The sequence below is a fragment of the Heterocephalus glaber genome, unplaced genomic scaffold, assembly GCF_053883595.1.
Source record: "Heterocephalus glaber isolate CG9 unplaced genomic scaffold, H.glaber_assembly_v1.0 deba00001428, whole genome shotgun sequence".
NCBI lineage: Eukaryota > Metazoa > Chordata > Mammalia > Rodentia > Bathyergidae > Heterocephalus > Heterocephalus glaber.
The window spans coordinates 1,009,707-1,026,927 of NW_028258293.1; the positions used below are offsets into that span (position 1 = coordinate 1,009,707).

A 17,221-nucleotide genomic window follows, 5' to 3' on the forward strand; every position below is an offset into this window, starting at 1 on the left:
CTGCAGGGTCACTGCGGCTGAAGCCCGGGCTGCAGCCTGCTCCAGGGGCACTGACGCCCCTGCACCGCAGGTACCTGGTGCTAGAGCACGTGTCCGGCGGGGAGCTGTTCGACTACCTGGTGAAGAAGGGGCGGCTAACGCCCAAGGAGGCCCGGAAGTTCTTCCGGCAAATCATCTCGGCGCTGGATTTCTGCCACAGCCACTCCATATGGTGCGAGCACGCCCTCCTCCGTGTGACCCCCCACCCCACCAGGTGCCCCCGGCCCAGCCCCCTCTCACCAACCAGGAGGGACCTGATTGGCTGTCCATGATGTCACCAGGCTGGGCTGCCATTGGCCGGCTGCTTTGCGGCGCTGGGTAGGGGGCAGCCTCGGAGGTGGGATGGGGCAGAGAGAGGACACCCTGGTTAGCCTCGCCACCCCCTCCGCAGCCACAGGGACCTGAAGCCTGAGAACCTGCTGCTGGATGAAAAGAACAACATTCGAATCGCAGACTTCGGCATGGCATCCCTACAGGTCGGCGACAGCCTGCTGGAGACCAGCTGCGGGTGTGTGGTGCCCCCTCCTGGTCACTGCTCTGTCCCAGTCCCTAGCTTGGCCATGGGTGAAGGAGGACCTCAGTCCTGCCCCGGCACCAGGGCCCGGCGTGGGCAGGGAAGGCCCTCCCTCCCGAAGCTGCCTCCAGCTTGAGTGCAGCTGCAGCCCCTGCTCCCACAGCGGGCTGTGTGACCCCTGCCTGGCCCCAGTGGCTGCCATCAGCCAGGGGCCTGGGTGCCCCTCCCAAGCTGGATGGAGGGGCAGCTGGCCCTGGTGTGGCAGGCCCCGACCTCTGCACCCTGCAGGAGCATCCGAGGATTGAGGTTGTATGGGGCTCGGCCAAAGCCTGGGGCCTCAGCCTGTGGCCCCACTGTGCCCCTTCCAGGGTGGGCAGGGAGGCTGGGCCTGGGGGAAGGTCCTGACTTGCTGTCCCCTGACCCATGCCTTTGCCCCCAGATCCCCTCACTACGCATGCCCGGAGGTGATCCGGGTAAGTAGTCACTGGGGCCCTGTGGTGGGGGTCACCTTGTCAGGCCAGTCTGCTGCTCCCAGGACCCTCGAGCTCCAACCTGCACCCTTTGGCCTCCCAGACCCTCTGCCCCCCAAGCCCCAGGCCCATGCCCTGCCAACACCTGCTCTGGCACTGCCCACAGGGGGAGAAGTATGACGGGCGCAAGGCGGACGTGTGGAGCTGCGGTGTGATCCTGTTCGCCCTGCTGGTGGTGAGTCCCCCAGGGCCCCTTCGCCCTGGCCAGCCATGTCCCCTGCCCGCTTCTTGCCCCCGCTGTGCCCTGCCAGGTCCCACCTGCCCTCTTGATGCTGCCTGCCCGCCCGCAGGGGGCACTGCCCTTCGATGATGACAACCTGCGGCAGCTGCTGGAGAAGGTCAAGCGGGGTGTGTTCCACATGCCGCACTTCATCCCGCCCGACTGCCAGAGCCTGCTGCGCGGCATGATTGAAGTGGACGCGGCTCGGCGCCTCACGGTGTGTTCCTTCTCGCCACCAACTCCTGGACTGTCCCTTCCGCAGACAGCCCTGCTGCCCATGCAGCTCCTTTGCCATGGTGTCGCCTGAGGGGTGCTGCCCACTGTGCATGGGGCCCTGGGGCGCTAGGGGAGCATGATGTGCACAGGTGTGTGAGTGCCTGGTGTGTTGTGTTCCACTGTGTGTGCACAGGTGTGAGCCTAGCCAGGGTTCATGTGCACAAGTATGGGAGTGTGCACCAATGTGCATGTGCTCAGGTGTATGAGCAAAGGTGTTATGAGTGTGTGCTAGGACCTGTGTCCAGGTTGTGCGTGCCAGGGTGAGTGCATAGTGTGTACACAGGTGTGTGTACATGGGTGTGAGTGCCAGGCCAAGTGTGTAGTGTCGGCTGTGCCAGGGTATGTGTGTGCAGCTGTGTGCCAGGTGGGTGTACTGTGTGGGTGTGCGAGGGTACGTGCCCAGGAGCAGGCGTGTGCCAAAGCACTCTTGCCCAGGAGCGTGTGGTGCACACTGGGTGGGCGGCAGGCCTGTGCCTGTGCGTGTGTCTCGGAGGCGCTGGTGAGCCCCGGAGGCTCCCCGTACACATGCGCGCTCTCGGAGCAGCGTGAGCAGAGGCGTGGGGCCACCCAGGGAAGGCAGCCAGGTGCCCCTGTGGTGAGCTGCCCCAGGCATGTGGAACGGGCTCTGGCAGGGCCGCTGAGCCCTTGCCCGCACTGCACCCAGCCCCTCAGTGGCAGCCCGGTGCCCGACCTCTGCGCCTTCCGGTGCCTCCCAGAGGGTCCAGCTCAGGCAGCACAGGCTCGGGATCTGTGCTTCCCGCCTCTCCCTGCCCCTCTGGCCCCGCCTGGACCCCGCCTGTCCCCTGCTCTGCTCCCTCTTTGGTTGTGATCTCCATGCCCCAAGGAGGAGGCCGGCAGGGTGCTGGCCTGGGGCCCGGGGGCCTCCCCTCCCTTGTGCTGTGGCCCCACCTCCTAACCTGGGACCCCTGTACTAACTCCCTGTTTCTCTTTCCTTGTAGCTAGAGCACATTCAGAAACACATATGGTATATGTAAGTAGCTTCTCCATGCACTAATGCCTGCTTTGCCTGCCTCTGGGGCCTGAGAGCCAGCTAGGAAGGGGGGGGTGGCCCGCACTGGAGTGGCAGGACGGGCCTGCAGGGGCTGGGCCAGGGACAGCACAGGAAGGACCGGGCTCCCACCCTCCCGCTGCCTCAGGGTGGGTGGGGCGGCCGGGCTGGGTGAGTGACCGCTGTGCCCTGTCATCTGCAGAGGGGGCAAAAACGAGCCAGAGCCAGAGCAGCCCATCCCGCGCAAGGTGCAGATCCGTTCGCTGCCCAGCCTAGAGGACATTGACCCTGATGTGCTGGACAGCATGCACTCGCTGGGCTGCTTCCGGGACCGCAACAAGCTGCTACAGGACCTGCTGTCCGAGGAGTAAGCCGGGTGGGCTCCACGCTGGGCTGGGGCTGCTCTGGGATGGAGCCCTCTTGGTACCCAGATCGACGTCCAGCAGTGCACACTGCATCCCAACCCTCCTGCTGCCCCCTGCTGCTGCAGGGAGAACCAGGAGAAGATGATATACTTCCTCCTCCTGGACCGGAAAGAGAGGTACCCCAGCCACGAAGATGAGGACCTGCCGCCCAGGAACGAGATAGGTACGCAGCCTCCACCCCGCCCGCACCGCTTGCCCGCTGGCTGCCCACTGACTCCTCCTCTGCACACAGACCCTCCCCGGAAGCGCGTGGACTCTCCAATGCTGAACCGGCATGGCAAGCGGCGGCCGGAACGCAAGTCCATGGAGGTGCTCAGTGTGACAGATGGTGGCTCCCCGGTGCCCGCAAGGCGAGCCATCGAGATGGCCCAGCACAGTCAGAGGTGCGTAGCTACCCCAAGGCTTCTGCTGCCAGGGGAGAGCGGTGTTGGCCTCTTACCACGCTCCTGCATCTGGCTTGGCCTGGTTTCTCCCCGGGCTGCTGGCTGGGCTGGGGTCTGCGGGGCTGCATGGGCTGACAGGGCTGCTTGGGCTCAGCTGAGCTGGACTGAACTGGGCTGAGCTGGGTTTAACTGGACTGGGCTTGACTGGGCTGAATTGGACTAAGCTGGGCTATATCGGGCTGGACTGCATTGAACTGGGCTGAGCTGGGCTGGACTGAGTAGACTGACCTGGATTTAATTGGAATGACCTGCGCTGATCAGTATTGAACTGGATTGAACTGGACTGAATTTGACTGAACTGGGTTGAACTGGACTGAGCTGAACTGAACAGGATTGAACTGGAATGAGCTGGGCTGAGCAGGATTGAACTGGACAGAATGTGGCTGAGCTGGGTTAAATAAGTAAACTGGATTGAACTGAACTGATACAGGGTGAACTGGACTGACCTGGATTGAACTGGACTGAGCTTGGTTGGACTCAATTGAAACGGACTGAACAGGCTGACTGATGTGGATTAAACTAGATTGAACTGGATGGAACAGGAATGAACTGGACTGAGCTGGACTGAGCCTGGCTGAGTTGCATTGAACTGGACTGAGCTGTGCTGAGGCCAGCTGATCAGGATTGAACCAGAGTGAGGTGCACAGAACAGGACTGGATGGAACTGAGCAGGCCCGGGCCAGGCTGGGCTGCGGTGTGTCGGGGCCGTAGTCAGAGCCGCCAGTACAGCAGGCTCGTCTCCCTGATGCCTGGCCGCTCCGGGCGGCCTGTGATGGTGCAGGGATGTGGATGTCGGGGAGTGAAGGCGGGTGTGTGCTGTCCCAGCCCCAGAGCCTGGGTGGGCCTGGGCCGAGCAGGGCCACAGAGGCCCTGGAAACGCTTGGTACCAGGCACAGCTCTCAGGACCCAGCCGTCCTTCACCAGGAGGGGTCTTGGTTGTGTGGGGCTGGGAAGCCTCAGTAGCCCCAGCCTTCCTTGTTAGCCCTGCGGTCCAGACCCCAGCAGCCCACTGCCCCTCTGTCTGCCGGGCGCCTGGGTACTGGGGCAGGACCCATGAGTGTCTGGCCACTGTTAGATAAGACTGCCCCACTCCAGCCTGCCCAGGCCCTCCAGGGTGGGGCCAGCTCGGCCTCCTGCATCAGGGCTCTGGCACCAGGCTAAACAGTGAGGGCCCCTCCTGAGCACGCCATTCCTGAGCCCGACAGTGTCCTGCATGTTGGGGTCCCTCACTGCGGCCTGAGTGCTGCTCTCTCCAAGCTTCCCATGCTCTGGACTGAGCAGAGTCCCTGGCTTCCACCCCAGCTTCCAGCCTCAGTATGGGGTGGACGCTGTCCTGAGTGTCTCTGGAAGGCCTTGTCCCACCATGTCCCAGTTGCTTCTGCTTTTGGCCTGGCCACCCATGGGGACGAGGTGTCCTGGGGGTTGGTGGAGAGTGCTGGGCATCCTACAAGACCCGCCGGCTGCCCTGCAGGCTGCCCAGGGCAGGCAGGGCTCACTGGCCCTGCCCGGGTCTCTTGCCGCCTCGTGTGCTGGCCTGGTCAGGTTGTACTCCACCCAGAGCAGAGTGAGGTCCCGCCCGCGTCCCAGGCAGCAGCTGGGCCTGGAGCTGACCTGCGTGCGTGTGGCAGTAACTCTGTTTTCTCGCTTTGTTCCTGCTGTAGTAAAGCAGTGTTCAGTAAAAGCCTGGATATCGCTGAAGCCCATCCCCAATTCAGCACAGAAGACAGGTATACACCCTGCCCATCGCCCCAGCCCTCCAGCCCAGATGCGCTGCCCTGCTGGACAGGCAGCAGAGCGGGCCTGGTGGCGGGCTGAGCACGACGTTCCTGGCCCTCTTGTCTTGGAATGGCACTGTCCAGGGCCAGGGGGAGCCAGGGAGGAGGGTCAGGGTGATGGAGCGTGGCCAGTGGCCAGCCCTGGGGAGAGCCACGTACACGACCTCAGACAGCTGCTCATGCCAGTGGACTGCACCCAGTGGGCCTCAGGGGCCTGGGTGCCGGGGCTGTCATGCTGCTTGCAGTGGCCGCAGTGGAAGCAGAGCAGCCGGCCTGGCCCTGGCTGTGCCAGGCAGGGCCTCCCTCTGCCCACTCGGTGCTGGCCGTCTGGCCCACCCTCGCCCTCCTGCCCAGCGCCCTGCACCTCCTCCTGCAGATGACCACCCTGGCTGACCTCAGGTCTCAGGCGCCGTAGCTTAGGCCTCGCCCCTCGCCCCTCGCCCTCCCGCCTCTCCGTGCTGCCCCTGTGCTGCGTGGCGAGCTCCTGGCTGGCGTGGTGGGCCTGCAGGCCTTGCTTGCTCTTGGCTGCTGTCCTGTGTGGCCATCCCCAGCTCCCTGACGTCTCAGGCCTGGGTGCCGTGCTGGGAACCGGTCTGGGCTGCCTTCCGGCCCCCGTGGTGGTCCGCTGGAGCCTAGCACGTAGCCGTGACTCTACCCGCAGGTGCAGGGGCCAGCATGGCTGGGTGCTGAGCCCAAGGCTGCTTGCCAGCAGGCCAGGGTGTGGCTGGCAGGGTGCCCAGGTGTCTTCATTCTTTCCTGCCTCGTCTTGGCAGCTACCTCAGCCTCTGCCGCGCTCCTCCTCTGAGGACCAGGGGCACTGGCTTTCTCGTGGTGTGGGGGAGCAAGACCTGGTCCCCATGAAGGGGACACCCTGGGCCGGGCCAGGTCTCCAGCCGAGAGGGAGCAGCAGTGGGACAAGGGGGCGTGGGTGCCCCTGGAGTCTCTTCGGGTAGCAGTGGACGGATGTAGAGGGCTGGGCTGGTGGGTGCCGAGCCAGCGGCCCACGCACCCACTCGGTGATACACCTTGGTGATGGCAGGACGGGGCTGGGTCTTGTCCCCTCGTCCCTCCACACACCTGAGCACTGCAGCCCCTTGCTGCGGGCCCCTCCGCACCTTCTGTGCCAGGGCCAGGGCTGCTGATGGCATTCACTGTGGGCAGGAGCCCCAGAACCCAGCTGCACTCTGGGCACTGCCGCCAAGGTCAGCAGGACAAGCCTGGCACTGCCGTGCCATCCAGGGACCCATGGGCTCGGCAGGCTGTGCCCGGCCCCAGAGCCTCGGGCGTCTGGAAGGTCCCGAGGGGAGAGGCGCTGGGGGCCCTGGGTGATCACCTCTCTGCTCTGCATCCCAGGTCTCGGTCCATCAGCGGTGCCTCCTCGGGCCTCTCCACAAGCCCCCTCAGCAGCCCGCGGGTGAGTGGCGCCCCACGCTGGTGCCAGGCTGTGGCTGCACCCCGACGGTGCAGGGTGGGGGGCGCTGCCCGGCCCCACGCCAGCCCGGGCTGTTCACGTGGCTGCTCTTGCTAACTGCATGTTTTTCTGTTCTTGTCGTCTGTCGTCTGTGTGTCGTTGTCTTCTGTGCCCCGCGGCCTTCATTGTCCCGCTTGGGTCCCCGAATGCTGTGTGTGCATGGGGGGGCACGCATGGCACGCGCGGTCGCCCCTCCTGCACGCCTCCACACCCGCAGCCTGTTAGGAAGCTCGTCCTGCCCGCCCCGCCCCCTGAGCTGCCCCTCCTGGCCTGCTCCCCGGCCACCTGTGTGGAGCCTGAAGCTTGTCGGAGCACCCCGCGGCCCGGACAGCCACTCACTCCGCAGGCCGCCCCGCGGCCCGGCCCCAGGACCCAGACCTTGCCGCGCAAGGCCAAGCTGACCAGCAAGCCGCTGCAGGGCACCAAGTCCAACCCGCTCCCAGCCTGCACCCAGGCTCGGCCGCCCAGCCCTGGCCTCGGCCCCCTGCCGGCCTTACCCCCTGGGCCCCCAGCCCTTCCAGCCCCTGAGACTGAACCAAACACCAAATCTGTCCCCACCATGCAGGTGACCCCTCACCCCTCACCGAGGGGCAGTCCCCTCCCCACCCCCAAGGGGACGCCCGTCCACACGCCAAAGGAGAGTCCAGCCGGCACGCCCAACCCCACGCCGCCATCCAGCCCCAGTGTCGGAGGGGTGCCTTGGCGCACGCGGCTCAGCTCTATCAAGAACAGCTTCCTGGGCTCGCCTCGCTTCCACCGCCGGAAGCTGCAAGGTCAGCATGGAGTGGGGCCGAGGGCCTGGTCGGCTGCGCTGTGCTCGCGGCCACAGGGGACGCCGCTGCTCCAGCCTGTCCATGCCCCGCGTTGGCCCGTCCCTCCTGCCCTCCTGGGCAGCGGCCGGGGCCAGGAGCATGGGGTCAGCCGGCCCCGCTGTGGCCCCTGCCCTGGGTTGTGCTGGGCGGCCACGGGCACTCCCACTGTGGGGCTGTGCTGGGGAGGGAAGGCCCCAGGCCCAGCAGGTGCGGCACCACTTAGGCACCGGGACGGACAGCTCCCCATGGCCCCGGGCGAGTGGCTGTCAGGGCGGAGCACCCCAGCCTGGGTCGGAGCGGTCACTGCCTTCTCCTCGTCCTTCTTGTGACAGTTCCGACACCCGAGGAGATGTCCAACCTGACCCCCGAGTCCTCCCCAGAGTAAGTGACCTCCATGCAAGGTGCCTGGTATGGGACCTGCGGCCCCTCCTGGGAGGGGCAGTCACCTCAGGGTGCTTCTCCAGGAGCCCTGCTTACCCCTGGTCTCACTGCAAAGGCCTGGCTCAGCCTTGGGAGTCCTGGGAGCCTGAGGACCCAGGCTCAGGCAAGGCCAGTGGGGAGGAGCCACGGCACGGGGAGCCCAGGTCACTGAAGCAGAGCAGCATGGGGACTGCAGGGCAGCTGAGTCTGAGGGGGGACAGTGGGGTGGGGCCTTTGGGGCACACATGCTGGGGAGGGCAGGGCCTGGCAGAGCCCTGGTGTGGACGGAGAGGGCGGGCAAGGCAGGCGCCACGCTGTGGAAGTTTCTCCTTGGAGGACGAAACTGAAATGGGAGCCCTGCGGCCCGGCCGGCGCAGCCCTTGGTGACAGGCATCGAAGTGAAGATGTCGGTGAAGCACACCGCAGCGGGCTCCATTTCGGTCCTTGCCGGCATGCGTGTGGTGGTGCTGAGTGAGCCCGGGCCGTGCACTGTAGGGAGCAGTGGCCAGCGGGAGCTGCGTGGCCTGTGCAGTGGCAGCACTGGGCTTGGAGCAAGACCAGGCACCTTGCCCTGGCCGCTGGCTCTCAGGAAGGACCTCTGGGGGCTGCTGGTTGTGTGCTGACCTTGCTGATGAGGGTGCTGCCCTCGGGTGCTGTTCCCGGTCTGTGGGAAACGCACGTGAGGTCACTGCTTTCGGGAGCAGTCAGCAGCCAGTCTGTGGTTGTTTGTTTTGAGTAGTCACCTGCTGTCTCTCCCCTCTTGAGCAAGACCCCCAGGCGGCCCTGTCCCCCTCCAAGGCCCTGCACTGTCCTGTCCCCTCGGCCTGTGCACCGAGGACTAGCCCCAGCTGCCTCCAGCCCCGTGTCCGCAGGGTCCTCAGAGATGGGGCTGGGGTGTGGCTGGCCCGAGGTAGGAGGGACAGTGACTCCAGAGGATGCCAGGTCCTTCTCGGGTGGACGAGGCCAGTCCAGCAAAAGTCGCTGCTGCTCTGAGCCTCTGATCAAGTGCAGGGCCACCCAGAACCTTTGTGGCCACCCCCGTACTGCCTGCTCCCGGGCACATGGACTTGAGCTCCAGCATGGACTGCACTGCCCCAAACGGCAGGGCCCTCCCAGGCCCTCGGAAGTCACATTGCTGGCCGGCAGTGCAGGAAGTTGGGGTGCCATGTTCCCTGTCTTCCTCGGGGAGGGGGCATCGGAATCCTCATCTGTGGTTTCCAGACAGCTGGCTGCTCTGTGAGATGCCCAGGTGCTTCTGGAGCCCAGGGCCTGGGACTGGGCACTGTTGGGGTGGGAGCCTGTGCCCTGGATGTGGCAGCACCTGGAACAGAGGGGCGGGTGGGGGCCAGAGAGCAGCTTCAGAAAGGGGTTAGGGACAGACCTCTACCTTCACTGCCACCTGTTGGCCTGGCCTGACTTCTGCCATGGCCCCCGCCTCGGTGGACGGGCACCTGCAGAGCCCTGACTGTCCACATGGCAGTGTGTAGGTACCCAGGCCCTTCCTGGCAACGTGTGACGGGATGGGCTGAAGTTGGCCCCTCCGGTGGTGTGGGCAGGTTCCTTCGGGGCTTGAAGGCTGAGCACAGCATCAGCCAGGCCAAGGAAGAGCCGTCCAGTGTCTGAGGGCTTGGCTGGCTGGGACCCTGTAGGCTGGCAGGGCAGGCCCGGGAGACGGCCTCACAGGGTTCTCCTCATTAGAAGCAGGTCAGGCCTGCCACACCGGGCTCACAACCCCACCAGGGAGACCAAGCCTGGAGGCATCTGTCCCTCCGTGTCCAGCTCTGTGGAAAAGGGCGGGCCACAGACGGGCACAGAGTGAGGAATGGGGTCTGGGGCTTGCTGGGCAGCAGGAAGGTGGCAGGTGACTCTCAAGGAGCCATGGTGTCTGTGGTCAGCCCCTGGGACAGGGCTGTGGGGAGCTCTGGGCAGGCCCTCCCTGTTCACGTCCCTGTCCCTGAGACACCCCGCCAGGTGGGAGGGGCGTTCCCCGTGGTCTGCAGACCATTTGGCCCATGCATACCACGTATGAGGCTGGGACACTCGGGGTGGGGGGCAGAGCAGGCCGCCCCCAAATTCAGGGACCTAGACAGGGATGGGGCCGGGGCACCCACTGCAGCCCCTTCTACCCAGCCCCACAGCTTGGAGGGAGTTGAGTGAGGGCACTTGGAGTAGCAGAGCCAGGGCTGGGGCCATGGCTTAGGGTTGGTGGGGACCATGGGTCAGGAAGGGTAAATGGTGGGGTTTGGAACGTGGAATGAGCCTCAGGGTTAGAGGTGGGCGCTGAGTCTCGAGTTGGAAGATGGGTATGCAGTGGGGGTTCATGGTGATGGGGTGCTGGGTGGGGTGGGTCGGGGAGTGGGGTTAGGGTCAGTGTAGAAACCCCATGCTCACCACAGCCTCTATTCCACCCCAGGCTGGCCAAGAAGTCCTGGTTCGGGAACTTCATTAACCTGGAGAAGGAGGAGCAGATCTTTGTGGTCATCAAGGATAAGCCCCTGAGCTCCATCAAGGCCGACATTGTGCACGCCTTCCTGTCGGTGAGCCCTGCACACGCCTGACACCCTCTGTCCCTGCACCTTCCCTCCTGGATGCGCCCGCTGGGCTGCTGGGGGCCTCCTGGCCTCAGACAAGGCTGTGGGGCAGGCGTGGGCCTGGGGCAGGCTCCGAGCTGCTTCCACGCCCGTCTTCGTCCTGCAGAGCCCAGGGTCACTGTGAGGGGCCCTGGGCTCAGGTCTCGGGGGAGACAAGGCCCTCAGAGACCCCATGCAGACCGCTCCCACCAGCACAGGCCCCAGAATGCCCTCAGCCCCTCTCCACTGGCCCCACGAGGGTGACCTTCCCTACCGGACACCGCCTGGCTCCCTCGGGCCACCCTCGGGTTCCCTGGTGCTGGGGAGCCTGGGCCTGGCCGGGCCTGGTCTGCCCCTGCCTTGTGCCCGCCACCTGTCTGGCCAAAGACTCGGTAGCAGGGGATCCGTCCGCTTTCTGCCATTTTAACTGGCACTGGAGGTGGGCACTGGGGCTCCTGCGTGGGCCAGGACTGGAGGAGGCCGGGGTCCCTGCCCCAGGCTCTCCCAGCCACACTCAGCTGGGCTGCAGGTCTCCCACAGGTGCCTTCACCCTGCGGGGCGGGCGGGCAGAGCTGTCTCCCAGCCACCTGAGCTCACGTGCCCGCATGCCCGCAGATCCCCAGCCTCAGTCACAGCGTCATCTCCCAGACCAGCTTCCGGGCCGAGTACAAGGCCACGGGCGGCCCGGCCGTGTTCCAGAAGCCCGTCAAGTTCCAGGTGGACATCACGTACACGGAGGGCGGCGAGGCGCAGAAGGAGAATGGCATCTACTCTGTCACCTTCACCCTGCTCTCAGGTGAGTCCAGGCCGCGGGCGGAGCTCGGGTGCCCAAAGGCCAGGTCCTGACCCCCGTCTCCCCCAGGCCCCAGCCGCCGCTTCAAGAGGGTGGTGGAGACCATCCAGGCCCAGCTGCTGAGTCCCCACGACCAGCCGCCAGCCCAGCACTTGTCAGGTGAGGCGGGGCTCGCGGCTCTCCAGCTAGCGAGCGAGCGGCGGCCAGCAGGTTCGAGGACCAGGGCGGCGCCCCCTGCCCAACTGCGGCCCACCCTCAGGGAGCAGGGCCCTGGCGCGGCGGCCGCAGCACCCTGAAAGGCGCCTCTTGTCCACCGTAGAACCGCCCCCGCCAGCGCCAGGACTGAGCTGGGGCGCTGGGCTTAAGGGCCAGAAGGTGGCCACCAGCTACGAGAGTAGCCTGTGACTCTGGCAGGTAAGGTGTCCGGCCCGCTGTCTGGCCGGGGCGGGCGGGGCTGCGGCAGGGCCTCGGGCGAGAGCCAGGCTGGCCCAGAGGGCCCCGTACCAGGTGGCCGGACACGGAGACAGCCCCGCCAGGCTGTGGGGTTGCGACCAAAGCCACGCCCCCCGGGGCTCCATGCCCTGGCATCTGAGAGAGGCTGGGGCTCCCGAACCTTCAGCCCTGCCTTGAGCAGGGCAGGTGAGGCCCAGCCACAGCAGGCCCACAGGGACATCAGCTGCCTGGCAGCAACTGGAAAGGCCAGGACGTGCACCGCACGCTCGTGGGCCCTGTTGGGCAGCGGGACGGGCGCACAGGCGCCTGCATGGCCTGTGTGTTAGCGGGGTGAACCGGGTGCCGCCGCGGCCCGGGGCTGCTGGAGCCATGAGGTGGGGCCTGGTCGGGGCCCGGGGCAGCCTGCGCCCAGCCACTCTGTGGTCCTCATGGCCAGGGCCCACCAGGGCCACTGTGGTGTGTGGGGCCAAGGGTCCTTCCACACACCCTCCTCATTCCATCCTCATTCCATCACCTGTGGCTGTGTCCACAGCATGTACCTTGTCACCCATGGCGGTGGGGCTGAGCCAGGGCTGAGAGGCGGCAGCAGGGGGGGTGGCCAGGCCCCTGTGGCCCCGTCCTGCAGCAGGAGGATGTGTGGTCAGCCTGGGGCAGCTGCAGCCTCCTGGGGCTTTGGCCCCAGCTTAGAGCAGAGGGAACAGAGGCTGAGGAACAAGGGGCTGTGCTCATGGGGACACCAAGGGCAGTGAGGGGAGGGGCCTGCCGAGCCCTTCCCGGAGACCCAGACCCAGGCTGCTTCCTCTTACCGGCGTGGGTCTCCCAGGCCTAGCCCTCTGGGCACCCTGTCCTGGACACGTGTCCAGCAGCGGCAGCCCAGAGCCCTGCAGCAGGTGGTAGTCCCCACTGCCCCTCCAAGGCTGGCGGCCAACATTCCCAGGTGCAGCAGAGGAAGGGGCCACAGCGAGGGCCATGGGAGTGGCAGGGTGCGGCTGTGCAGGTGGCCACACAGCGTGCTCTCTGGCCCAGCCTGCCCTCGCGAGCCTGTGGTGCTGGGGTGTCTTCATGACAGCCCTGCTGCCCCTGCCCCAGCTCCAGACTCTCGTCCAAGTCCCGCCCCTGAGCCAGGCCCCGCCCTGCTCAGGCCCCGCCCACCCACGGCCCTCCCCGCAGGCCCGGTTTTCACTCGCTCCCTCCCTGCTCTCTCCATTCTGTGCTCCAGACACCACTAACTGTATGGGAATGATGACGGGGCGGCTTTCCAAATGTGGTAAGAACCCTCCCGCCCGCTCACCTGGCACCTCGGCCGGGCACCCACTGCTCCCCCGCAGCCTACCCCGCCCCGTGGCTGTCCTGGGCGCCCCACCCTGTCCCTGCCAGGATGAGGATGGGCCCTGGGAACCACAGGCTGGGAGTGGGAGGGGTCCCAGGGGAGCGCTGGCTGCGCTCTGCAAAACGGGAGGCCCTGTGCCGAGGCGAGGCGAGGCGAGGCGAGGCTAGTTAGGGAGCGCAGGGGAGCCCTGTCGGGCACCCGGCAGTGAGCTCGGTCTGGGGCGGGGCGGGGGGGGCTGCCCCATCTCTGCCCTGTCCTCCTGCCTCTGGGACCAGGGCCCGGCCCCCACCTTCCCGCCACGCCCGCCATGCCTGTGCGCCATCTGTCCATCTGTCTGTGTGCTGAGCTGTCCACCCTGGCCGGGCCAGGCCCGGGCTTCCTGGGGAGGCGTGGCGGCAGGCCTGCGCTAGCCAAGGCTCACAGCCACCTGGGCTCACCCCCCACCCCCACCCCGGCTCGGCTCGGCTCGGCTCGGCTCGGCTCGGCTCGCGGCCCGGAGCGGGGAGGGAGGGGCCGGCGGGGGACAGTGCCAGGCGCGGGGACCCTGCCGGCGCCTGCCTGGCCTGCTTGCTGCCCACGCTCCCTGCTCCGTGCCCTTCTCGGGCTCACCTGTTGCCGAGGCCCCTTTGTTCATTTGTTTGTTCTCTTTCTCTCCTTCCCTCCCCCTCTTCCTCTCCCCCATTCTTTTCTTTTCTCTTCTTTTGTCTCCTGTTCTGTGTACCCAGGCAGCCCATTGAGTAACTTCTTTGACGTAATTAAACAACTTTTTTCAGACGAGAAGAACGGGCAGGCGGGCCCGGCCCCCAGCGCACCCGCCAGGCGGAGTGCCCACGGCCCCCTCGGTGACCCTGCGGCCACTGGCCCTCGAGGGGACGCCGAGTTCCCGACGGGCAAGGACACGGCCGCGGCCGCCGCGAGCAGCCTTACACACTAGTCCCTCCCGCCGCCCACCGCCCTGTGTGGACCGGGCACCCTGCTGCCGCCGCTGTCTCGGAGCCTGGGAGGAAAGCAGAGCAGCTGGCCATGGCCTGCGGGCTGGGCCGCTGTGCTCGCTCTCCTCTCTCGAGGTCTCTGTCTCTGCCTGTCTCTGACGGCATCGCTTGTTTCCACTCTGATACCAGGAATTATCCCGAAAAGCTAACATGCCACCTCCACGAGGCCAACCTCTGCTCCGCGCGGACACTGGCTGACGAAGGCAGCTGCTGCGGACCCGCCCTCCCTCCTGCCACCGCCTCCGCCCGCCCACCCACAGCAGCCCCGCATGGCCACACGGAGGGCCTGGCCCCGGGGGATGCCTCCTCCAGCCCCGCCGCTGGACTGCCAGTGACCAGACCCTGCGCAGGGATGCCTGCCAGCCGCCTCCCGAGATGGGGCCCGTGGTGGGCGAAGCCGCAGCGGGGAGCATCCCTGCCTCATGCTGCACCGGGAGGCCGCCTCTGCACCTCACGGGGGCCGCCTCCTGTGTCGTCTGCATCCGTGTCTCCACAGCTGCGCCGGGCTGCTGGCGCCCCTGGCTTTGCTGGCCCTCCTGACAGAGGGACGGACCTGGGCAGCAGAGCTGCTGGGCTGGCCAGGCTGGGGCGGGGCTGACATCAGTATTATTTATTTGCTGTTTTAATTTATTGAGTTCCTTTATGTCTCCGTTCTCTGTTCAGGGAAGGGATGGCAGGAGTGCACTCCTGCCGTCCATCCGTCCATCTCGGGTAGGGTGGGTCCAGAGCCGAGGGGCCCTCTGAGGACAGAGTCGTCGGGGGGCTGGGGCAGCAAGGGGCCGGCTGGTGGATGCAGCACCGGCAAGCTACTGTAAACTTCAAAGAATTCCTGCAAGATATTTTTATAAACTTTTTTTCTTGGTGATTTTTGGAAAAGGGTGCGGGGGTGGGGGGAGCTGCTGGGCAGGGCTAGGTTTGTTTTGGTTCCTTGCTCCTGGTTATTTGTACACTCACACACACACACACACACACACACACACACACACACACACGAACGGTGCAGTGAGCTCTAGCCCAGGCTGTGCCGCTGTGCTGCAGAAGCAGTTCTGGGCTGGGCTCTGACCTGTCGTCCTGTAGGGGGGCGGGCAGGGCACCCATGATGGCACTGCCCACTGCTCTCCTGGCTTTGTGTCCAGGAGTGAGGGGTAGGAGGAGGGCCCTGGGCAGCCTCCCTCACACACAGGATGGTAGTGCACCGCAGGGCTTTTTTTATTAAAATGGAAAAAAAAGTTAAAAAAAATTACCAGACAGACAGAATTGGTGTGTGCCTCTGTGGAGTGTTCCTGCCGTCCATAGTGAGGCCGAGCCACCTGTCCACGCCTGCCAGCGGCCAGGTCCGCCCAGGTGCACCCACCTCTGGCTGCTGTGTCCTCCATCCAGCTGGCACAGGGCATGGGCAGCGCAGGAGGTCCCATGCATGCCTTTGCTGTGAGCGTCCACTGCTTTGGGTGACCCCGCCGCCCCTCATGTATAGATCTTAATGCTTCTGTTACATTCAACTCTGCCACAGGCCGGGATTTCTATACATAGAGGTCAGACACCTGTAACAGCAAAGCCACGCAGCACAGGCGGGAAGGGCTCCTCGCGGAGACAGAGGACACCGAAGCAATACCTCGCGTTAGCCTTCCTCTTTTGTACTTCAGCACATGGACTCACGCTGAGCCACGGAGTGGACGAGCCCACCCAGTGTACCCTGTCAGATAGCTGTGAGCGCCTCAGTCCCGGAACAATAAATTCCTTCCGCAAAGACAGCCGACGCAAGGTTTCCGTGCGGGCAGGGCGGGCACGGGAAGGGCCCAGGACGCCCCAAGGCAGCTTGTCTCATGGCACCCAGTCGGGGTCTGCCCAGCCGAAGAGAGCAGAGCTCAGCATGGGCGTCCAGGTGGCCAGGGACAGAGTTGGACGTGTTGGGCCTCTCCCAAGCCGCCCAGCTGGAGGCAGGGCCCCAGGCCTGGGCCGGGAAGAGCTGCCAAGCTGGCATGGAGCTCCATGGGGCCAGCAGCAGGGAGTGACGAGTGCTGTCCTCCACCCTGCACCTGTGTGGGTTCACCAGGCACCTGGCCTGTCTCCTGGAGCATAAACCTTTCTGCTCCCTGCTGGAGAACCCTGAAGGGGACAGTCCCAGCCACCCCCGCTGTGGCAGCAGCTGTCTGAGCCCTGTCTCAGGGCTGTCTGTGTCTCAGCCCTGTCTGAGGGTCTACAAGGCTCTGCTCTCAGCCGACCCCAGCGTGGCTTGGTGAGAGGCCCCACTGTTGTGCCAGCCCTGGAGGGCAAGGCTGTCGCATGCAGCATGCGGATTGTCTCTGGTGGGGTCTGCAGCATCCCTGACGTCTGCCACCGATGCCAGTTTGTCCTTCACCCTGCTATGACAAGCAGGGGTTTCTGGTGCTGCTGTGAGTCTATGGGGCAGGGCGGCTGGCTGGTAAGCACTGCCTGGAACTCGGCTTTGGGCTCATCTTGGCCTGGAGGAGCAAGCCTCAGTGATGCACTGTCCGGCTTGTCAGCCTCAAGGCCAGGCTGGGGAAGGTGCTGAGGGGAGCTGGAAACCCTCCGCCGGCTCCTGGGCGTAGCTGGGCTGCCCAGAAGGCCCCCTGGCAGGCTGGCCCAGCTGTCTGCCTGCTGCTCACGTCCAGGGAAGGAGCGAGGCACCCGGACACAGCCCAGGCACATGACGAGCTCTGGGGTTCTGGCTGCTGGCCGGCTGCAGGCAGAAGTCCTGACCTGGTCCTGTACCTGCTCTTCTGCTAGCAGTCACCCCGTACCCCACCCCATGAGCCTCCAAGTGCGCCCTCTGCCATCAGCCCTAATGGCACTGGACTTGAGCCCCCAAGGAGACCAGTGGGCAGCAGGCCTGAGCACCCATCTACACTGTCACACCGCATGGCCCGGAGGGGCTTTGTCTTGCAGTCCTATCACAGACACCACGTGGTTGCTTCCAAGTGGGAGAAGCCAAGGAAAGCTCAACCCAAACTTCAGCACCTGCCAGCTGTCCTCCCTCTCACGTGGTCCACAGAGAAGCTACTGTGCCCTGTGTCCAGACTCCCAGGTCTCAGGTGGCTAACATGGCTGGCATGTGCGGGGTGCGCACCTGCTACTGTCTGGCGAGCCCGCGGCCATGGTTCTGCTGGCTAGGGTAGGGTGCAGTGGGG

The 17,221-nt window shown here is 65.6% G+C and overlaps 1 protein-coding gene across 16 annotated transcripts in view; it reads left to right on the forward strand.

Annotated features, from left to right (window-relative positions):
* Window positions 1-15,823, forward strand: part of Brsk2 (BR serine/threonine kinase 2) — a 37,914-nt gene extending 22,091 nt beyond the window's left edge. For 2 of the 16 annotated variants that reach the window (XM_021264002.2, XM_021264006.2), the window contains exons 4-21: window positions 71-211; window positions 431-547; window positions 993-1,026; window positions 1,190-1,258; window positions 1,374-1,520; window positions 2,539-2,570; window positions 2,791-2,955; window positions 3,079-3,176; window positions 3,246-3,396; window positions 5,118-5,183; window positions 6,585-6,645; window positions 7,268-7,475; window positions 7,847-7,895; window positions 10,348-10,471; window positions 11,120-11,300; window positions 11,367-11,456; window positions 12,970-13,017; window positions 13,806-15,823. In XM_021264002.2, the coding sequence (XP_021119661.1) occupies window positions 71-211; window positions 431-547; window positions 993-1,026; window positions 1,190-1,258; window positions 1,374-1,520; window positions 2,539-2,570; window positions 2,791-2,955; window positions 3,079-3,176; window positions 3,246-3,396; window positions 5,118-5,183; window positions 6,585-6,645; window positions 7,268-7,475; window positions 7,847-7,895; window positions 10,348-10,471; window positions 11,120-11,300; window positions 11,367-11,456; window positions 12,970-13,017; window positions 13,806-14,014 (1,990 nt within the window). In that variant the 3' untranslated portion in view covers window positions 14,015-15,823. Of the gene's footprint in view, window positions 1-70; window positions 212-430; window positions 548-992; window positions 1,027-1,189; window positions 1,259-1,373; window positions 1,521-2,538; window positions 2,571-2,790; window positions 2,956-3,078; window positions 3,177-3,245; window positions 3,397-5,117; window positions 5,184-6,584; window positions 6,646-6,919; window positions 7,476-7,846; window positions 7,896-10,347; window positions 10,472-11,119; window positions 11,301-11,366; window positions 11,457-11,616; window positions 11,712-12,969; window positions 13,018-13,805 lie in introns of all 16 variants that reach the window. The other 14 variants (XR_002397249.2, XR_002397247.2, XR_002397248.2 and 11 more) reach the window with 14 other exon arrangements.
* The last annotated feature ends 1,398 nt before the right edge of the window (window positions 15,824-17,221 follow it).